Below are 23,200 nucleotides of genomic sequence, written 5' to 3'. Positions count from 1 at the left end.
GTGTGTCTTAATTACACTTTGACCCACCAACTTTTGCCAAAGATACCCCTACCCCTCCCAACCATCATATTACTGTAATCCACTTTGATGAAGGGATAACCGCCCACACACACACACACACACACACACACACACCTACCACTCATTAGGATATCGTATTATGTTGTGTTGAATGTTTGTGCGTGATCAGGAACAATCGAATTAGTGGGTTTGCTTTATTTTACCTGCCCAGATTTAAGCGCAGATTAAATGGGATTTGTTTTGGCTTTTGGGGAGATTATTGAAGTCAGCTAAGGAGTGTATTTTGTGGCAAACTTATGTTAGGTAAAAGTTTAAGGAGAGTGATTTTTGGGATTAATAAAGCAATAAGTGCTCAATGGCTACCAATTGGTTGTTAGACTCCTGAAATTTGTGTTTCCTATGTCAGTTGCGTTTGCAGCATTCTTTTACCCTCCTTCCGGTCCATTTGCCATCCATCTTGTTGTCCAATTTTAATCAAATTAATTGCCCCCATTTATTTGCCAATGAAATTTAGTTTCCGCTACTCCAAAACAAAACAAAAAACAAAAGATTATCCCACAAAATGACGACTAAAGAACGCATTTCCGCACATTCTGCATCGTCAGCCTATGAAAATACACAAAAAATTCAAGCACACACAGAGAGAAGCAGAGAAACAAGGAGAGAGACAGAGAAAGTGAGGAGAGGTAGCTATGTTTGGGATGGAACAACGTCATCAAGAGATGACGCCCCCACCATCCATCGTTTTGGGGGCCAAGAAAAACAAACAGAATAAGCGGGACACAGCAGCAGCAGGCAAAAAAAAATTTCCTCCAGCCAGCCGTTGTGTCCGCCACATGCTAACGATAATGATGATGAAAATGGAAATGGAAATGCGAAACAACAAAAAAAAAGCACAAACTATTCCCCAATGACCTTCACCCAATCGTTTTGGCCGTCTATCGTTTCTTTTTTTTGTTTGTGTTTTTTTGTTGAAAAACTTTTGAGTGACGCGGAATTTTAATGAACTTCACCTTGTGGCAAGGCAACAGAACAGATCGCCACAACATACAACATTTAGAAAGCAATTTGTTGCAATCTTTTGTACATGTTAATGAACTGATGATCTATTCCCCTTGATCTGCGTCTCTCTTTCGCTCTCTTCTGCTTGGGTTGTGGGCGCATATTACGAGTATTTTTGAGAGGTGGCTGCTGCTGCTGCTGCTGCTGCTGGCATATTCTATTTTTGGTTGCCGCTCTTGATTATTTATTTATAACACATTGCTCTTGCCTCAATGAATATTATAATTGTGTGACACATTGAGCGGGAATTTAAATATTTTTCTGCTGCTGCTGCTGTTGCTGCTCTTTTTTTTCCCCAGCTCTTTGTATGATTCATGGCAGAGAGATGAAAATCCTCAGCGTCGCCACGGTGAAAATTCGTTGACGCCATTGAGCTATAGGGTACATTTTTTTTTCTGTTTCCTTTGTATATTTTTTTTCCCCCGTCTTTCGCTCGGTTGTCTCTTTAATGTGCGAACATAATTCATATGTTTTATTTCATTTGGCTTAAATTCCTGCGCCACACAATACACAATTCCTTGCATACAAAAATATTTTGTTTTTGGTATTTGCTTTCTTTTAAACGACTTTAAATAAATACAATATATATTGTACGAGTATGTTGGATCCGCCGAACAGAAAACATCAAAATATATAAATCAAGGCGGCAATATATAAATGCTATAAAAAAAACCTCACCAACAGGAAACAACGTCAATCCTGTTGAATGAGGTTTTGAGAAGCTTTTCTCTAATTTTTGTTGTTTTTAGTTGTTTTCTTTAATTTCAAGAGATTAGCTAATCAAAGCAGTTCTTTGTGGTATTTTCTGGCAAAGAATAAAATAATAATAAATAAAAATATTACAAAAAGATGGGAATTAATGCTCTTAATATATGCTGATACCACAAGATGGGATAATAAATAAATAATAATAAAAACAGAAAAATATTTATTGGCTATGTTCTCAAATATTTTCGAGATATTTTCCAATCTGCACAAAATAGAGAATTGTTTTTCTTATCATACATTATCCAATGCCCAGAGTGGCGAAATTATGCCCCTAATCAAAGAGCCAGACAGAGAGTGAGAGCAATATTCAATCAACAATTGTCTCACACAAATGTGAGCACAATCAATCATCATACGCAGGAGAAAGCTTCATTAATTTCGCTATGGCATCATCTGTGATGACAATTCCAACAGAAACAGAATGAGAAATACTCCTTGAGTTCTAAGTGGGAAAGACAGACAGAGCCGAGCGACAGAGCGACAGAGCGAGGGCGGCGCCTCCATCAATCATGGGTAGCCAACTCAAATGAGAATCCCTAGAGAAAATCCTTGGCGCTACTTGAGCTTTAATTTATGTTTATTACTTTCACTCTTCTTTCTAACTTTCGCAACGCAGGCAGCAGGGAGAGAGAAAGTAGAGAAAGCAGTAAATTATTTCGTTTTAATTATGTCATTTTTAGCGGCACTATGTGCCTTGTTGTCAACAGATTCTTTAGCCATTTTTTCGTTCGTTCGAAACAAAAACAACAAATCATCATCAGCGGGGCAGCATCTGTAGTACTGGGCATTGCCATTATCATCATCAGCATCATCATCATGAGATTGACCTTGCCGTCTTCCGCTGTTTTTGGCCAATATGATGGCTAATTTATGGCCAAAGAGCGACCTTCACAGAGCGGAGAGCAGCAGCCTGTCGCTAGCAGACTTTGCCTTTCGAATGTGTTTTATCTGGGACCCACTTCCGCTGTCAATTAAAGCAATTTACTGCCTACCCAAGATGCGGCAGATATTGTATACATATATATAGGCAAATACTCTATGTAGAGGCGCAGCTACGTATATAGCCAAAGATGGGTGCTGCATAATTCAAGTGCCTAAATGGAGGACAACTAATTGCTGCTCCTGCTGCTGCTGCTGCTGCTGCTGGTGCGACAGGAGCAACACATGGCGTATGATTAATGTGGGGAAGCCAGGGTCTGAGAGAGAGAATCAGAGCCAAAGCCAGGCATCGGTTCATCATTTTTATTATTAAGGGAAATATCATACATAAATATAGATGGAGTGTGTGTGTTTGTGTGTGACCTTCAGCTATTGATTGAGCAGGAGGCAACGCCCTTAAGTGTTTTCCCAGAAAAACTACAGAAAATAATGTATAGATATTTTGTTGCAAAAACCACCGAAAAAGGTGGATTGACTCTCGCTCGCAGCGGCTGCTGCTTTTGCTGCTTTTGGTATTGCAATCAAAGCCAAAGCAATTTGTCTGCTCTCTCAGCCTTGATAGTAGGATTTTGGCCATTGCTTGTTTTTCCCCTCTGTATGTTGTTACGTATACGTGTTTTTCTTTACGGTTTCCGTTTAGGCTAGGAGCAGGAGGAGAGGTAGGAGGCAGGAAATGTAATCATAATTCGGAGTATGCGTTAAACATAACAAAAAATAGCTCAAAGCACGTACCAACACACAAAAACAACACAGAGGAGACATACATTTATGAAGCAGAAACAGGGTTAGAGAGATGGCGAACGAAAGAGAGAGGAGTAGAGAGAGATGTGGAGTAGAGAGAGATGTGGAGAGACAGAGAGTGTTGTATATAGAGAGGGGAAAAGTGGCGCAGAGGAAAACACACAGAGAGATGGTAATAGAGCATGAGATATGGGGACAGACAGACAATACCAAAGACATCGAGATTCGGGCAAGAACAGAGACATTGTTGTGTATTTTTCTGCAGGGTATTCATAGCATTCGAGGGTGTATTGCATTCGTAGAAGGGTATGTCAAAGGTAGAGGAAATATATTACCATTTTAGGGATATAAAGAAAACTAAGCATCAGAAGCCTTGGATTCCGGAACCAAAGTAGACCAAGAGCTACGAAACATTGTGGCAGCCAACATTTTGTTATTGTTTAGAGCTCGTTCTCTGCCTATCCACCAATATTCAGATGGATTCAAATATCATATCAATAGATTCCAGGCAGAATGTAGGAAAAGATAAAGAAAAAGACTTTCCCAGAAAAAAGAGATGTTCCGCCATAGTTTTCGCTTCGCTTCCCTTCGCATTCTTTTTTCTCAATAGCTCTCCACTAGAAAGGATATCTTTCAGTCGTATCTATATATGTATATCCTTTCTTGCTTTTTTCTGGCTTACTACCAAAATTGTGTGCCTGCGAAAATCGTTTAGCTTTAGGGAGGTGCCACCTCAGCTGATGCTGCTGCTGCTGCTGATGCTGCTGTTGCTGGTCCTGGTCCTGTTCCTCTTCCTGCTACCTCAGCTGCTGCTGCCCATTTTCTCCCCCCTGTCGTTGTTTTTTCAGCAATTGGGTGTGAAAAGCACTTGGGCTGTTTGCCTATCGCCTGCGTGCGTGCCCCCAAAATGTGTCCCGGGGCTGCCACACACACATCAGCCAGAAACTCGTTTAGCCGACGAGTGGCAGTGGCAACGCTAAAGTGACGTTTACTGTTGGCGCCCGCCCCCCCCCCAACCATCCCAACCCCCAAAACCCAACCCGTGTCGCACGTGCCACAGCCACCTAGTCGTTCTGGCCCTCGAGGCGCAGGCCTAGTCAAAGCCGAAAAACAAAAAAAAAAAAGGAAAAAGGATGCCTAGGACGAAGGCATTTAAGCCTTTAGGCAGCTTTTGCCAGCTCGTTAATGTGCCTCTCGTTTCACTTTCACCTTTGGCCTGCCGTCTTCGTGCCCGTCTGGGGTTTTGTGGCAAGTTAGAGGAGAGGCTTTCATTAAATTTAAACCCGAGATCGAGTTCAATGGAAAGACCGAAAATCGGCTAAAACAAATGTGGCAAGAGTGGCATGCAGCAGCAACAAATTGTTGCCCCGACAGCAAATCCAATTTTTGATGAGCTTCCCTTTCAGGGGCTGTCTTTCTGCATTACTTTTCTTTTATTTCGTTCCTTTTCTTATTTTTTTGTGTGGCCTTGTTAAGCAGATTTTTCTTGTTAAGAAGTATTTTGTCTGCAAAAGTATCTGTTCTGTTCTTGAGTGATAAGTATCTGCTGCTGTCGTCTGCCCTTCCCTTCCCAAAAGGTATTTTGTGAGCAGATGAAATTGTAATCTATGTGATTTGTCGGTGAAAACCTCTTGGGGCGATAATAAATTAGAGTTATTTAAAGATTGTCAAATGCAAATGGGATCACAGGTAATGGAGTAAGGCTAATGGCTGCTCTAGCAATAAATGTCCCATATTATTATAGGTATTAAAGCGAAATTGATCAGAGTTGATTGATTGGTCTTTAGAGATTAGAGGCAATTGGAACTCTTTCTTCAAGCGGATCAAATTGAGGCTCTATGTGGGTCCATCAGGCTCTAACATTTTATGGACAGTTTCAAAGCCAACAAATATATTTTAAATATATTTTAAGCAGATAATTATGATAGAAATTTTTGTTAAAAGCTTTTCCCGAGTAGTTCTTAATGTTCAACGTAGAATTTCCACCAAAGACTGGACCCAGCACACTTCCAATTAAAATTTGAGGCTCATGGGCAGATTTTCGTTTCCAATTTGATGGACGGAACGAACGTAGCCACTTGTGATACGTATGGTGGACCTTTTTTGTGGGGGGGGAGAGAGAGAGAATTATTCCATCTCTAATTGGAATGCCATGTTCTCTCAGCCTCTCTGTCGTTCACTCGCTCCTTCCTTTAGCAGCCCCAATCCTCTTTCTCTTGCTATCTGCCCCCCACATTCTCCCCCCACCCACACACAGTCTTTTCGGTGTATGGTTTTTGTGCCATTTTGTGTTGCCTACTTTTCAGGGCGCATCTATAAAATTTACACCGCAATGGCGCGTGTGTGCCTACGACTGTGTGTGTGTGTGTGTGTGTGTGTGTGCTGTCCATGTGTCGAGTGTGCGGCTCGTAAAGTTTCTACAGGCACTGCCCGTGTGCCACAGACCGTGCCCCGTGCCACACTTGTTGTAGGTCTTTGATTATGTTCGGCAAAAAGCCGCAGTTCAAGTTGCCACACACAACCGATGGATGGACCTCTCACTGACCCCCGCCCCCGTCCCCACCCGCATTTACAGTTTGCCAACTTTGGTAGAACTTTTTTTTCGCACACTCTCACTCAGGCCCTCTCACTCTTTTCCACTACTCTCTATTGCCTGCTCTGTCAGTCAGTCATTCAGTTGTTTGTTGAAATTTCATTTTTATGGCATTATTTTTGTTCGGTTGTGGACCAATTTTTTTCGCCTGCGGGCGAACTGTCGAAACGGTTTTTCATCAACTTTTAGGCCAAGTTTCTCTGCACCTCCTCCTCCTCGTCCTCGTCCCTCTCCTTTTCACTCTCTCGCTCGCTCTTTGGGGTCGTTTCCGAGTTCAAGAAAAAATTAAATGTTATTTATGCTTTTCTGCGTTTTGTTGCTGCCAGAGCCGGCTCATTTTTTACGATATGCAACAATTTCATCGGCGGGGGCACCAATAAATCAGTAGAAAGGAAACAGCAAGAGCACGAAAATGTGTGGAAAGAGGGGCACGAGCACAAAGTGGCGGGAGGGGAAGGCTAGAGATTTACGCACCTTTCATCCCAATGTCTGACCTTTTTAAATTAATTTATTTAATGCCTCTCTTCGATGCTCATTTGTTTTCATTTTTATACACATCTATTTATCCACTCTTGCTGCCCCGCTGCCCCCACCCTTCCTCTTGTCTCTCTTTGCTGCCTCTTTCCCCCCCGCTTTTTCAGTTCTTGTTCTTTCTTGATCTCTCTTTCTCTTTCGCGCATTGCTGGGCGCTGATTTCATCTATCAAATTAAGAAAGTAAAAGCTAATAATAAAAATGGTTGCTTTCTGCCGCTGCCCCGGCCGCTGCCGCTGCTGCCTCTTCTCGCTGTCCCCATAAATCTGTGGCGTTATATACAACCAAATTATATAGATATATCGCTGCTATATTGAGTAGATTGAAAAATACATACTACATTTATTTCGTTCTGTCTGTCTGTGGTGGGCGGCACAAACATCACGCAAGCTATAGGCTATAGATTCCACCTCCCTTTTTATTTTGAAAGGTGCCACAGATGAGTGCAAGCGCAGCGTCAACTGTCATTAAGTCTTAATTTTAAACGATCATCATCATCATTTGCGTTGTTTTGCGTTGGTTGGTTGTACTTTGACAGGCAGCATGTCAAAAAAGTACTAAAATAAAAATAATAAACAAATCTAGAAATTGTTTAGGAATGCGTTTATCTGTAGATTATATTTCTGTTTACATAAATTAACTTTAAGAACCAATTGATTTTTAAGAGTTTTTCTAAACATTTCAGAGAAATTTGTGTGTGGGCGGGTTGGGTAACTCGACTAAGTTATAGCTGGAACCTCCTTGTATAAGCAAACAATTTCTGGATATATATATACGCAGAATGATGACCCAAGGGGTAGAAAGAACTTGCATATTCGATAATTTAATAGATATAACTTATAGAAATGATCTTTGAATCATCAGATTTGTTGCAGATTCCAAAAACAACCAGACCCAGATCCACCCACACTTCCACTCGACTGAGTGGCCATCAATCATCAGCACTCTCTGCATTTGATTTCCCCTCTTTTCCGCGGCTTATTTTCCACACTAAATATTTCATTGGGATACCACACGCAATACACCAATTCTCTAAGACGCGATGACAAATCTTTTGACTAATGGGGATCATGAAGGAAATGTTACGTTTGGAAGGAAGCAGTGGCTGTTGCAGAGGCAGTGTAGCTAGGCGAGTGGGTGGGTGAAAACGACCTTCACCTTTGCATAAATGTTTTATGAGGAATTCCTCAAACAATATTTAACTTTTTCCTTACATCTGAGCAGAGTAAATGTCTGCCCCGCCTGCCTGCCGCCTGCTGTGTGTTTGTGTGTTTGCCATTTGGTTTATAACAAATGCCGACAGGTGGGAGGGAGCAGAGCAGCACAGATTGCTGGGGGGGGGGAGGTATTCGAGTAAACTTAATTTATTTTTAATCGCCTTTTAATTTCAAACGCTGCTGCATTGTTTTCTGTTTGCGTTTCTGCCGCCGCGTTAAAAGTTTTAATTGTACGCAAAGGTATTTGTGCTCCTCATTGTTTCTGTTGCTGTTTGATGTGTTTATTTTTGCATTAAACTGTTAAATGCCAAACGCATTTCAATCGCGGCCAAGTGGAGTCTTCTGCCCGCCCCCCCACTCCCCAGCTCCTCAAATTGTGGGCCAATGTGTCGTTGAAATCCCCGCGAGAGCAAAAAACGGAGGCCGGAGCGGCGTTTACGTTTTATAACACTTTTGAGTGAGGTGAAATATTGAAAGTAAATACAAACAGAGAGAGAGAAAGACGGAACAGAACACAGAACGAAAAGGTCAAAGGTTTGGATGATTTTTATACGCGGGAGTATTTTTTTTTTTATCCGCGAGGGAAAATGCCACCACAGTGGCAGTGACGGTGGCTGCTAAGTAGCCTGACGTCGGAATTTACGAGTGGATGTGTGGGATATATCCTAATGGAATCCATCCCATATATTGTTGCTGCTGCTGCTGGCACAACCGAGTGGGGTAACGAAAACTTTGTCCAAAAGGTGAAAACATCATCACAGTGCGGAAAGTACTTGCCTCAAGGAAAGCCACAGGCCACACACTTTTCTTCGAGTCGAAAGTTTCCTGCCTTCGAATGCCTTTCTCTGGGTGTAAGTTTCCTGGCAGCAGATATTTTCTTTCGAGATGTTTCCTTTCGCGCAGCAGCAGTTATTATCTTTATTTTGGGGCAGCAATTCCCATTATTCTGAAATAAAAATTCACCACCTTTCTTGGGGAGAATTGCCCACATTTCTCAAGGATATATATCCATATTTCTCAGGCTGAAATTTCCATATTTCTCAGGCTGAAATTTCCATATTTGTAAGGCTGAAATTTCCATTTTTCTAAGTCTGAAATTTCCATCTTTCTAATGCTGAAATTTTCCGCTTTCTCTAGCTAAAAGAACAGAGAAAACTCCCATAGGCACCTGCCTTTACATTCAATAAAAATTGTTGCACATTCTACAAACCATTTTATATATTTTTTTTTTGTTCGAAGAGCTTACAAGTTTAGTATTTGTTCATGTGGAAAACTTTGAAGCAGCAAAACGTTTTTTCTCCTACTCTTTTTGCGCTTCGCTTTGACAAACACCAAAAAAAAAAAAGGGGAAAAACTGAGAAATGGTAAAATGGGGCGGAAAATTGATGAATCGAGAAACGAGAGTGAAGAGTTTGACAGACAGAAGGGCCCACTCGATGAAAGGTAACAAGTGGAAGGGTTCCCGTTCTTCCAAACGAATATTGAATGGAAATGTGCCCCTCCAACTGATGCGCAGGCTGCTACCTTTGCTGTGCATGCCACATGTCGCATATATGTAGCTGTCTTTATAATCAAATTGATATGCCAGACGACAGCAATTGGCTTGCTCTTATTTCTGTTGGTTTTTTTTTGTTCTTCTCTTTTTTCTCTGTATGCTATAAATTCAATTACATTTGAATCAACGAGAGAGACGCAGACCCATGTGTGTCGGCGGAGGTGGTGCTTCACGTTGGTTGTGGCTGTGGCAGTGGCAGTGGCCTGTGGCTGTGAATGCGATTTTCTGTGGGGGCATTAATTAAAATTAATGAATTGTGACAGAGTGTTGATTTAATGTCTACGCTGCAAGGGTAAAGAGTGGCAGAAAATGAATGGAGGGAAAGAGAGAGGGAGTATGTTGCAGGCAGGCAGGCAGGCAGGCAGGCAGGCAGGCAGGAAAGGCGAAGAGAACCATGGCTAATGGCAGATGATGGAAGGGGAGACATTAGTTGGTAGAAGGAAAAGAGCAATGCCAGGCAGCAGCAGCAGCAGCAACAAAGAATGGAAAGGGTTGAGCAATTGAGCAAATTTCTTGTACAACGCTATGGCGGGGGAGGGGGCGTATACGTGATGTAGTTTTGTAATTTGTAATTTGGAGGCCAAGATGCAGTTGTAACATGTGGCACACACACACACAAATCTCAGTGTGTGCCAGGGTCGGGCCGTGGAGTCAAGTGCACGTGTTGCCTGCCTGCCGGATGACTAATGTAATAAATATCGTTGTGACGTCAGTGCAGGAAGCCCCCCGAGAGCCTGTCAATGTCTGCCACTGCTTGCTGCATGCCACATTGTACTAGCAGCCCCATGTGTTGTGTATTTCCCAAATGCGCTCGGAAAATGAGCTATGAAAATATTTTGGCTTCTTGTTTTTTGCAGTCCCAGGACTGCTACTGGCACTCGCCACTCTCTGCAAGTGCCACAGGGAACTCTGCTTCACAACTCTCTGCTACTGCCACATAGCTCCCTCTGCTACTGCTCCTGCCACTGCCACAGCCTCTCTGCTCCTGCCACTGCCACTGCCTCTCTGCATCACTCAACTTATACACAATGCTCATTGCTTATTTATCAGATATATCCACACATTGCCTGTAGATGCATGCCCCATTCACCCACGCGTTTTTCCCTGCTTTGATTTGATATTTCATATGCGACTCTTCCACCCCCTCTCTCTCTCTCTCTCTGCCACTGTATTGCATATATGTGGGTTGGCCGCACAATTAGTTTGCGGCTTCTTAACGAATTGTTGCTGTCGCTTTCTGTTCTTTTGTTTGTTTTTGGCAATGGCACCCGCCCCCCTCCGGCATTTGACTTTGGGGCATCCTGAATTATAAATAAATCTCGGCATTACGTTTAACATGAAATTGAAATCCCAGCTGACGTCACACTGTGTCGCCCACACACACACACACACACACACACACACACAGACACAGACGAATGGAGATAAAGTTAAACTTTTAGTGAGGTTTATGCCCGAGAGAGATATCACGATGCTGGAAGACTTTTAATGCAATTGTTTTGTGGCAGTGCAAAGAGACTGGGAACAGAGAGCGGAAATAAAGAGTGAAAGAGGATTAATTATCCTTGCAAATTGTTTGAAAGGTTAACTTTTTCCGACTTTAAGTGAGCTTAGGCCACAGCATTTAGCGAGATTTGGAGATGGAGAGGGACTTCTAATGAAATGCAGAATGAAAAAGATACAAGTTAATTTTTTTCCTAGAATTTTATTGACTCTAGGCCGATCTTTTTTGATATTTAAATGAATTTTAATAGAAAATTTCTTAGTTAAGTATTAGATATTAATTAATAGCTATTTAAGTTTGTCCTCTCTTTAGTACTGTTTATGCCGCTTTAGGCCACCGCATAAACGTCTTTGCCTTCGACTAGTTTGCCTAATTTTGGGCCTTCGTCCTTGGTCATTCAGTTTCCGACACGAATCTCATTGTAATTGCCAGCCACACTAACGATAATTGATTAGAGTTTGGCTTTAAGTGTCGGCTGTTGGCCAAGAGAGAGAGAGAGATGCAGAGAGAGAGATGGAGAGAGAGGGTAATGCTTTTGGCCATGTTTGTGTTTGTCTGCAATCGTGTTCCTGTGTGTTTGCTAATTAGAGGCCAAACTTTCTGCTTAATTAATGTCATTAGTGGTGCGCTTTGTTTTAGCCAAAAGGACAGAGAGAGAGAGAGAGAGCGAAGCAAGATGGGGAAATGTAAGAGATGGAAGAGAAAAGTTCTGAGATAGAGAGCAGCAGAGATAGAGGCCCAAGAAAACTTTGCCTACCCACACACAAAAAAATGATTACACGAGACAGGTTTCAGAGATGAAAGCCACTTTCAGATTAGCCCATGAAGATTGGGTGGAAATTCGCAGAGGCGGCGGCTCGGCTCGGCTCTCCCACCCTTGCAGATTGTGGCCCACAGATAGCCGACCCAGAGCCGAGCCTGTCAGCCCTCTGCTCCTACTAATTGATATATGACCGAACCGAGAAGGAATCATCTCCTCTGCCATCTCCCATTTGCATAATTGATGTGCAGTCTTAATTGGTTTTCATTTCGCTTTTAAATTTGTTTACATTTGCATTAATTCTCTGGAGATAAATAAACAATATTTGCACCTATGTCAAAGTCAAGGCAAGGCAAGGCAAGGCATTTTCCCCACTGCTATTTTTTCTTTTCTTTTTCTATATATAATATGCATTTCCTTTTCATGAACTTGATGCATGAAATGTCTTGTGTGTGCGCTTGGTTTTTTAAAAAACAATTTTTCAGTAATTTTTTGGTGTCAAACAAAAAACGAGAAATGAATGCGGTAATATACTGATCTTTCCTTTTTTTTTTCTTTGGTTTTGTTTAGAAATAAATATTTAGGCAAACACGTCAGGCCGGGCCGTCTGTGCCTGTGCCTTTGCCTTTCTTTTCTTGCCTCTGCCGTAGCGTCTGGCAGTGGGCCAACGGAATTTGTATCTGTTTCAGATACTCGTAGTTTGAGGCATCCAAACGATCCGCACACTATAAGCAGAGGCATCATCAGTTCCATTCCCTATATGTATCTGTTGTTGCAGATTCTCTCAATTTGTGCTGCGTATTTAGAGGGAAGATGCTTTGATTAGCGAATTAAAATTGGAATGCAATCTCGTAATATTTTTAGTGGGATTATTCACAAACAGCAGAATGCGGGGCAGGCGGAGACTGTTGAAAATATTCACATTAATTTCCCGCTGCTTGATGTCTTACTCCCTCGCCCCTCTGCCTGCCAATCCCCTGCCACCGCTTGACTGCCAATTAATTGCGTGATGGTTTTGCACTGAATTTTCCGCCAGTTTATATTTTGCTGCTCTTAGGCCATAAATATTTTTGGGATCTTTCTGCGGCTGGCTGTCTGTCAACCGATCAGCATTTAATGACTGTCCTGAAGTGTAAGGAAAATGTGAGCGCAAAATCTATTTGGAATTTTCTATTTAATTGCTTTTGGCGATGGGCATTTGTGTAAGTGATCTGCTCCTCCTCCTCTCTGCGCGAAACTGTGGGAAAATGTCTATTAAGGGAAGAATTTTAATTGCGTGGAAAAATAAGACATTTTCCGAAAACAGAAATTTTTTTTATTTTTTTTTTTGAGGGCAATCTTTGGACCCATTTCCGTTGTGGGTACGGGCATCCGTTAGCATTTCTTTCTCATTATTTCGTGTACCTTTTTAAACGGAAATAAATGGGAAAAGTGCCATGTGAAGTGCGGTTCGTAATTGTAAGACCACTTAAACCTTTAACAACAATTAAATAAAAATATTACTCCACGAAAGCACTGGGCCACTGGTAGAGCACAGAAGGTGCTTTGGTCTCTGAACAAAAGGATGTGCGGAAAAACGAGAAAAACGAGAGACACACGAAGGACATGTGTATCCTTTGGCTTTGTGGCCACTCAAGTGGCAAGCGGTCTGCTGGCGGGGCGGGGGGGCTCTGTGGGCAGGGCAATTTTCCACTGACCCAAAGGACTCTGTGCCAGGCAACTGTTTTCTGTGGCCATGCCCACCGACCACCGACAATTAAAGTAAAAGCTTGTGTCAAGTGGGGCATGCCACCACCACACTGCCTCGCTGGCTGTCTGGCTGTCTGTCGAGTGGATTCATGGCATACTCTTTTAACTATAAATTAGTTTACTCTTTACTCACTTTATCCTCATTCCTTTCCCTCTGTTTGCCTCTCTGTTGCAGAACCAAGAAAAGACAAGACTGATGCACAACAACAACAACAGCAACATGGTGGCAACGGCACAATATCCACTCCCAACATCGAGCAGCCGCAATGTCAGGGTTCCATGCTACCGCCACCAGGAGGCGGCGGCGGCGGTGGTGGCCATCACCAGGTGGATGGAAAAATGGAGAGGCCCAACACATTGGGCGGCGCCAATAAGCTGACCCGCCGAGGGGTCAACATTTGCTACCACAACGAGCACATGTGTAAGTGCAACATGCCCCGTCCAAAAGATTAATACTCTTGGAATACTCATAGAACTAGAATCAGTTTTAGATGGAAAGGCAGGGAGGGAGAAACTTAAATTCGATACGATTGAAAAACGTAAATTATTAAAATTAAATTTAAATTCGAATCGGTAAATTATCGAAATGTATCGATATATTTTCTAAATGTATCGATATATCATCGAAATGTATCGATATATCATCGAAATGTATTGATATATTATCGAAATGTATCGATATATTATCGAAATGTATCGATAATTATCGAATCATAAATTATAAGAAATATTCGATCTATTAAATAAATTGTCGATAAAATCGATATGTAACTTTATCTCTCCTTCGCCCGCCCAAGCGACTTCACTCACACTAAACCCACAAAGCACAACGCCACACGCACACACCCACACCCGAAACACTCACTAACCCACCCCACACGCACACACACACACGCACACTCACAGTCACACACACCACCCACATTTATTTAATGGCTAGAATCAAGGAACAGTTCTCTCGCTCTCTTTATTCTCCTCTCTCTCACTCTCTCTCTCGAAAAATATACCACTCGCTCTACGATTCCCAAAACACATTTTCTGATCTCCCACCCACAGATGGCGACGATGGCGGCAAGATGGTAGGCGGTCCACCGGGCAGTACACCACCGCCATATGCGGGCGGGAAGCTGCCACCGGGTGTGATGCTCAGCGAACTGCCAGAGCCACCGATACCGTTGTCGGAGATCGGACCGATCCCACCGCCGCCAATGTTCTCCACGCCGAGCCCCACGCTCATCGCTGGACGACCGCACGGGCCAGGCGCCATACACGATCAGGACTACCAGCAGGACTATGACTATGATGGTAAATCGATCGATGACGGGGAATTCCTCCACTCCATACATATAATCTGATCCCAACCCAAGCCCGACCCCAACCAAGACAGCCTCCAAAAACCCTCCCGTTTGATTAGCTCATTACCCAGAACAAAAATGCGCACTTCATAACTATGCTAGTGCTCTGCGATGCAGCCCGCCCCGCCCCGCCCCGCCCATCCCTACCCTTCCGCCGCATTAGCTATGACCCTCGAATGGTGATTTTATTGCCTTACTGATGCTTAATTCATTCCGATTCGCCACAGATCACGATCCCGATCAGGATGAACTCGATTCGGACGATGAGTATGCCCCATACGGTGGCGGCAATCATGTCCGCATGATGGACACCCAACGCGTTGAGGAAATTCCAGCCAAAGAGCCAAAGCCAAATGCAGTTCCTCTCAAATCGGCCCTCAAGAAGAAGGGCGGCGCCCTGCCTGCCTCCGCCTCTACGCCCGTGACACCCACCCAGGAGCACCATCATGGGGGTGGACCAGGTGGCGGCCAAAGTGCAGCCACAGCAGCGGCCATATCCAATAGCAATGGTGGCATTGGCTCCATGGCAGCAGCAGCCGCAGCAGCGGCCCAACAATCGGCCAGTCAGCGACCTCTGGTGGTGCGACAGGATGCGGCAGGGAATAACTATTCGCTCAAGTGAGTAAAAAAACTATTAAATGTAGAAATAGGAGGGGTTTTTATCGGTTGGAGCTTTGACGAAAATAATCCAAAAGAATCAAGAAAGATTAAAGGAAATTTGCATTGAAGAAATTCCAACAATTTATCGAAAATTAAAGGATACTCCTCAGAGATGAAATGGATTTCTTTGGTCAAGATCCCAACGGAAAAACCCTTTCCTTTTATAAGTAGCATATATTTTGTATGGTTTTTTTTTTACTTAACTCCCAGTTAAATCAAATCCCGCTCTCCGAACACCACTCACATATTTTGGTAGTTTTTTCTGTTTCAAAGAAAAACTTGTATTATTCACCAAAATAAAGATAAGAAAAACCCCAACAAAAAAAAATTCCCACCCCGTAATAATACCTTTCCTTCTATTATTTTGAGCTGTTTTTTTTTCTTTTTTCAATTTGTTACTTGAACTATTTTTCTATATAACAACAATTTGTTCTCTCTCTCTCTCTTCTCCGTTTTTTTTCCTAACCCACCCCCCCACTTTACGTACTGTGTACTACTGTGTTTGTTCTTTTACATCATATTTGATTCGTATGAACACGTTCAATCAATCAATCAATCAACAAACAAACCAACCAACCAACACCCTACTCCACTTCTATATCTACAACCTACTACTACTATTCTGATCAACAAAAATCAGGCCAATACTACGACCACGGATTAGAATATGGTAAACCATTTTTTCGATAATTTATTTGTTGTGTGAGAAAAAAAATCATGATGAAAAAACAAAAACAAAAACAAAAAATCCCCAAAAAATATACGTATGCAAAATGCTTTTAGTGCACATCCTTCCATACACACACACGCATATGTATCTCTCCCCCGCTCTCGCTCTCACTCTTCTGCTATGACTGTTGTTATGTAACCGCCCCCCTAATGCAGTAATCCTCTCACAAAACAAAATACAACTGGAATTCTCATATCCCCCAGGCACTCACAGTCTCTCACACTCACGTCCTGCACTTCTAAAACACTCTGAACATTCGTTTTTGTAGTAATTTTTTGTTTAAGTTTGTTTTTTAAACTTTAACAACACTGAAACATACACACACACACACGCCACAGCCACACTGCAAAACAACAACAGCAGGAACGGGCACACTATGCTGTGTAGTACACTACTTACTTTCATTTTGTTTTATTAAATTTACTAACTTACTCTGTTTTCTCGGTTGTTTTGAAGAGGAAACTTGGTTCTTTTTCTTAGAGATCCTGCTCTCAAGTACTCTTACACATTTTCCCCTGTACATGCGTGTGTATGTGTGTGTGTATCTGCGTGCAACTGTGTGGGTGTATTTTTGCTCATAAAAGTTTCTTTGTCTTCCTTTACACTGTCTATACATACTACTCGAGTGAGGATGGGGAGAGGTCCTGTTCTTACTGCATGTTTCATTTCAAATAAGATTTTTTTTCAAATTACAATTTTCCCCCCTACATCGCACGCTCTCTCTCGCTTTGTCCCTGTCTCTCTCTCTCTCTCTCTATTTTAATTTGATATTTTTCACATTCGAAATATGCAAAAAGAAAACGAAAGCAGGAAATGAGTTCGAGTTTTTTTTTTTTTCATTAGGCAAAAACTTTTGCCTTAAACTTTTGGCCCAAGGCGTTCGTACGAACGAAGCAAAGCCAAAGCCATGGATTGAAATTCAAATTCAAATCGAGGACAAAAAAAAGCAGCTGAAACCGAGACAGACGCACATGCGAGTGTTTTTTTTCTACTCCAAATATTGAGCCAGAGAAACGCAACATATGTCAGTGTCCCTCTCGAAAAATCGGAAGAAGAAAATCTTCAACTGGAGAAGGGTTTTTTTTCCTACACTCTCACATGTGTGAAATTTATGCAGTTTATTGCAAAAAAAAGCAACAAAAAAAAAAAAATTAAAAAAGAAATATGTAAAATAGATGCAACAAAGCGTAAACGCAGAAGCCTGCCCTGCCATGCCATGCCATGGCCCAGTACGTGCCTGGAAAAACATTTTCCTGTCTGCCGGAATGCCTGTCGCCCTGCCATGATATCTATCATATGAGCAGAGTGTGTTCCATGGCGCACAGCAGAGGCTCAATTGAGTGCAATTTATGGATCTGTCAAACTATGAAGCAATTTCGAATGGGTAGGAAAAGTTAAATGGATCGAAATATGATTCAGTATTCTGTGAAGAGGTACAACACCAAAGTGGTCGTAGTGTACCCTTCTATTTATCTGTTGATTTGACATATTTATGGGATGGCTAGAAATTATTCAAATAAGAAAATGTTTACCAGAAGAAGTATCATTAAAAGTTGATATAAATATGGATTCATACTCCTTATGATATGTCTCTTATTTCTATGGATAAGCCAATGTTTGTCTCGCAAATAAAAAAAGGTGACTTCCTAGCTTCCAATGCCAATGGCAGCCAGTGTACGGACGACTTCCTCCGAGCATGAGGATGAGCATGATAGTTGCTATGAGCGACTATTGTATGTCCTCCCCAGGGTATACCGCTTGCGTCACTCCCACGCAGTGCATGGAGAATTCTTCTCTTCTCCTTTTCTTTTCTTTTTTTTTTTTTGTTGTATCCACAATCGTGTTTGGCATTAACGCCCCAAAAGTGCGGCGGAAGCTGGCAAACAGGATATGGCATTCAAGGCGAACGAGATTCAAGCCGAGAGCCAAACGACGACAGCTTTAAGTACAATACAAAGTCAAACACACACACACACACACACACCAAACGCATATACGGCACATACGAGAGTACACATATATGCATGTATTTTGCATATTATATGCTCGACAGTGTGTGTGTGGTTATCTCTCTCTCGGATGAGTGTGTGGCAGCCAGATGTGCACTCCACGTGCCGTTAAAAAGGAAAAGAAAACAAAATTGCCGCAGCAGCAGCAGCAACGAGTGAGTGGGGAGCGCCAGAAAAATAAAGAGGTGAAAAAATAAGCATTTTTCGGTTTTGGTGACAAAAAACTTTAAGGACAAAACCCGCAGTGAGGGAGATAGAATGTAAGCTCCAGAGATGTGCTAAAAAAAACTAGTGAAAAATAGCACAAAATCTGACAAAAAAAAAACGAGTGCAAATAGAGCGGGAAAAGCAGTGAGATAGAACGATAGCTTCGGCAGAGATAAAACGAGTGGCTGTATGAACGAGAAGTGAATGATCGATATGATAGAACGAGAGTGGATAGAACGCGAGGATATTTTAATGAGAGCAGACAAAATCCAGGCTTAATAAACGAAAGCTGCTTTATTGAGAGCAGATAGAACGAGAGTAGCTGAAGATAGAACGAAAGATAAATGAACGAAAGCAGCTAAAACCAAATCTAAATAACGAGAGAATACATACCGAGAGACTCTGAGAGAGAGACAACGACAGAAAATAACTAGAACGAGAGATTCAGCGAGAGCTGATAGAACAAGACCCGTTGCAACGACGCCTTGGAGTTTCAATAACCTGAAAAAGAAAACATCCTTCACCTGCATGCATGTGTACATATGTGTATGTGTATTAAAAAACTGCTGCTAGTACCTGTGTGTGAGCATGTGAAGTAGCAGAGAGTATAATCTGGCAGATTGCCCCCAACCAGATTACAAAGAGATTAAAGAAGTGCAAGAGTGTAAGAGACATGCATGAGTGTTACCTTCATTTGCTGTTGTTTTTTTCGGTGTCGTGTGTAGTGCAAATGGCGGCGTTAGCTTTAGAGCATCGCAGTGTATACTATAATACCACCACAAAGCTAATGTGCCTTCCCTTGGATGCTTTTTCCCGCAGCAGGCAGCAAATGTTCAACATCCAGTTGCCGTGCACCGTGGAGAACAAGGAGAACACTCGGCCCTCACATGTGATACGGGAGAGCAGCAGCGACAGCGACGAGGGCGATGGTCATATCGTCTATCGCGATGACGACAATGATAATGTCCGTTTGGCCAAGCTGGCACGCAAGGAGTCGCTGTCTTTGAAGCTGCAACTGCGACCGGATAAACAGGATCTGATCAATCGCAATATCCTGCACCAGGTCACCGACAACGAGATCAAAGAGTCCAAGGAGGCGATCGGAGCTCGTCTCATACGACGGCTATCGATGCGGCCCACCGCCGAAGAGCTGGTCGAGCGTAATATCTTGAAAAGTGAGTACGAAAAATGAGATTTTCCACCCAAAAGAATCGTCCATAATCCTTTTGGATTCTTTATTGTGTAGCTCAATCACCCGCCGAGGAGAAGAAACAAAAGGAGGAGAAAAAATCGTATCTGCTGCGGAAGCTCAGTTTTCGGCCCACCGTTGAGGAGCTCAAGGAGAAGAAGATCATTCGGTTCAATGACTACATCGAGGTGACGCAGGCCCACGACTATGATCGCAGGGCGGATAAGCCATGGACAAGACTGACGCCAAAGGACAAGGCCGCCATACGCAAGGAGCTGAACGAGTTTAAGTCCTCCGAAATGGCCGTCCACGAGGGCAGTCGGCATTTGACGAGGTATACAACATAGACAGTCCGGCCCGTCCCGCCCGTCCGGCCCGGGCAGTCTCTCCTTTAGCTGCTTTTCGGCTCTTTGCAAATTGCTCTCCTGCGTCCAAAGCAATCTAACCAGTGTGGGGGTCCCCGGTTCCACGTTCACTGACAGGCCACTGAATTATGTAGCGGATGTCCTTGTGGGGCCAAATCGAATGGCGAATGAAAGAGTGAAAGAGCCAAGCAAGCAAGCAAAAAATTGCCAATGCCAATGGCCAGTGAAGTGTCACGTGCATGCGGCAGTGGGAGTCCGAGTGCGAGTCCGAGTCCACACCATGCCACACAAACACACACACTATTACATCTCGTTTTTTTGAGGACGATATGTAGCCACAAAGGATTTAGCGGTGGTACCATTTCTATTTCCATTTCGATTGCAATTTCTGTGTAGAAGAGTGTGTAATGGCTTTTTGGAATTTTCGTGTGTGCCGGCAATGGCTCAGACACAGGCCCAGGCCCGAACCTTAAAGCCAAATGGCTGGCCAGCGGCAAATCAGGAGAGCAAAAGCAGAGCAGGAGCAGGAGAGCAACTTTTGCGACCCCATAAACTTGCTGCGTGTTGCACACACACACACACACACACACACAAAACTAATCAAAACTTTTCTCCTACTTTTCTGCAGATTCCATAGGCCATGACGATTGCAATGGCAGCAACTTTCCAGCAAATTGCAACAGAAGCAACCCAAGAAGAAACAACAATTGTATTTTATGCAACATCAAATTGTCAGCAAATATTTAAAGGCAACCAATTAAGAGAGCAGAAAAAAAAACAGTTTTTCTCCCAGATAGAAAATTCAAATAAAATATACAAAAAAAAAAAAGGAAGAAAAGAAAAGGGAAACAAAGGAAGAAAAATGAAAAGAGGAAAGAAAAGAGGAGAGTCCACATTCAAGAACATAATTTAGGTTTTGAGAGAGCGCGCGTTCCGCTCTCCGTTTTCTAATTCTAAGTTCTTTATGTTTTTGTTCCACCTATTTTCTCTATTTGTTAATTATATTAATTGTAAATAAATTTTCATTTGATATTCAAGCCAATTTTGTCAAGATAAACGTTAATCAAAATACCGATATGTCGATTCGTTGTGTAGAAAAATGTTAAGTCGCTTTTGTCAGCGCCCAACCATCGCGCTGAAGGCACATTATGTATTATATTATATAAAAAACAAAAAACAAAAAAACGAGAGAAAACACACACATACAAAAAGATATTAAATTTAAATGGTAGAGTCCCAAAAAATGATGGCTGAGAGAGGGAGATAAAAATTCACTAAAGTTTAGGCCTTAATTTACAATTACTGTTGCTTTCCATACATTTTTAAACAAAACTTTGATTTAAGCCACACACACAAAAATAAAACAAAAATATAAAACACAAAAAATAAGGTAAACTATAACCCGGAAATGAGAGAATTCTAAACCGTTAATTTTTAAAAAACTATGATTATTAATTATTGTAAAAAGCTTAAACTTAAAAACGAAAAACAACACATTAAAATATAGAAGAAGACTACCACATAACGATACGATACGATACGGAAAAATAAATGCAAGTTTTTCGAAAAGACACTCAAGTATATTTTGTAGGATAATTTTGTTTGTTTTCCATACGTTTTATTGTCAATTTGTTCCCTTACAGCCTCTTGAGTTTTTTCTTCTGTTCTTCAACAAAACATGTACATACATATCGCCAAAGAAAAATCTAATAAGAAAACTATGCATGCAAGGAGGCATACGAAAAGAAAAGCCAGTAAATGCTCAAAACTAAAAGGAAGAGAAAACCAAAACAGAGAACACAAGAAAATTCGTATATCAGGAAAATATTAACTGAATAAAAGTTTGGACCCAGAATGAAGTTTTTAAGAGAGAAGAGAACCAGTAAAGAATACAATATTAAAAAAAAAATTTACATTTTAAGATAAAAGTCACGTAAACAATTTTTAGAGAGAGAGACAGGAAAATACGAAATAGAATGCGGAACAACAGATGGAACAAACATCCTCCCTCCCCCTCTGATGATGGGTTGGAATTGATGAATATTTATTTTGTAAAACCTCCCCCCACTCCAACAAAAAAAAAGAGGAGTGGAAACTGAAAACTTTTACTCACAAAAAAAAAACATTTCAAACAGAATAGTAAACTTAACCAGAAGATGAAAACAAAAACTAAAAATATATATGTATGATAACCAGAAGAAGAAAAGAAATTTTACATTTTTGAGGCAAATGCAAAATGAAATGCTCGCGCGTGCTCGTGAATATTTAAACTTAAAGAAACGTAAAAACAAACTAAAAGTAAAACGTAAAATACTAAAAAAATCCGTTTGGAAATTTAGTAAGATATACAGATACACACACACAGCTACAGCTGCAGATAAAGCATATAAATTTAAACAAACGCAAAAAAAAGCAAAAAGAATTAATGGGCAAAAAAGAAAAAAACCAATGGAAATTTAGTTCTAATCGATAAAGTGGCGCTTCCTTTTGCAAAAACGTTTCATATTTCTCGAGAAAACCGACTTGAAGCGAATGAAAACGAAGACTTGTGTTTCATGTGACAGATGTTTAGAGGATTCAACTGGGGATTCTACGGATATATCAATAGTTTTTTTGGCTAGGGCTTGGAACACCAAATTGGGTTTCTCTCTGAAAAACAAGAGAAGAGAATGAATCTATCTTTCTCGCTCTCTCTATCTCTATGTCTGCCTCCTGCTTCAAAGCGTTGCATTGTCAAAAAAACAAAAAAGTTAAGCAATATATATTGCATATATACATATATATATATATATACATACATAAATAAATTATACATATTTAATGACTATACAAAATACAGGTGAGAGGCAGAAGAGAATACCGAGTATATATATGTATTGTATATGTATACACCTATTTATATGACGATGATAAGCGATAATGATGATAATGATGATGATGAAGCCGAGATGATACTATAAAGAACTCTATCAAAATATGGGATAGTAATTAGTTTACACTTTTTCTATGGAGCGATTTATAGAGCCAGAAGAAGAGAAGAACCAGAAACAGCACCACAGAGAGAGAAAGAGGCGTCGCGACGGTTTCGAAACCCTCGTACTCCCCTGTTCTATCCGCGAACGAAGTCGAATAGTAGGCGGCGAGCTATCTAGAAACGAATTTTTAGGTTCTCCAGGTCCCTAATCCCCCCCCACCAGCCCCTCCCCATTAGTTTCTGCCTTTTGGTTATATGTACTCCTCGAT

At 41.6% G+C, this 23,200-nt stretch overlaps 1 protein-coding gene across 12 annotated transcripts in view; it reads left to right on the top strand.

Moving 5' to 3' along the window:
- Positions 1-21,526, top strand: part of LOC111080106 (phosphatase and actin regulator 4) — a 91,200-nt gene extending 69,674 nt beyond the window's left edge. For 5 of the 12 annotated variants that reach the window (XM_041593042.1, XM_041592929.1, XM_041592971.1 and 2 more), the window contains 6 exons: positions 13,618-13,863; positions 14,499-14,747; positions 15,025-15,415; positions 19,223-19,578; positions 19,650-19,926; positions 20,586-21,526. In XM_041593042.1, the coding sequence (XP_041448976.1) occupies positions 13,618-13,863; positions 14,499-14,747; positions 15,025-15,415; positions 19,223-19,578; positions 19,650-19,926; positions 20,586-20,601 (1,535 nt within the window). In that variant the 3' untranslated portion in view covers positions 20,602-21,526. Of the gene's footprint in view, positions 1-13,617; positions 13,864-14,498; positions 14,748-15,024; positions 15,416-16,097; positions 16,128-19,222; positions 19,579-19,649; positions 19,927-20,585 lie in introns of all 12 variants that reach the window. The other 7 variants (XM_041593031.1, XM_041592908.1, XM_041592956.1 and 4 more) reach the window with 4 other exon arrangements.
- Positions 21,527-23,200: the final 1,674 nt, after the last annotated feature.

The sequence above is a fragment of the Drosophila obscura genome, unplaced genomic scaffold (assembly GCF_018151105.1).
Source record: "Drosophila obscura isolate BZ-5 IFL unplaced genomic scaffold, ASM1815110v1 contig_1, whole genome shotgun sequence".
Taxonomy (NCBI): domain Eukaryota; kingdom Metazoa; phylum Arthropoda; class Insecta; order Diptera; family Drosophilidae; genus Drosophila; species Drosophila obscura.
This window is presented reverse-complemented; position numbering and strand designations above follow the sequence as displayed.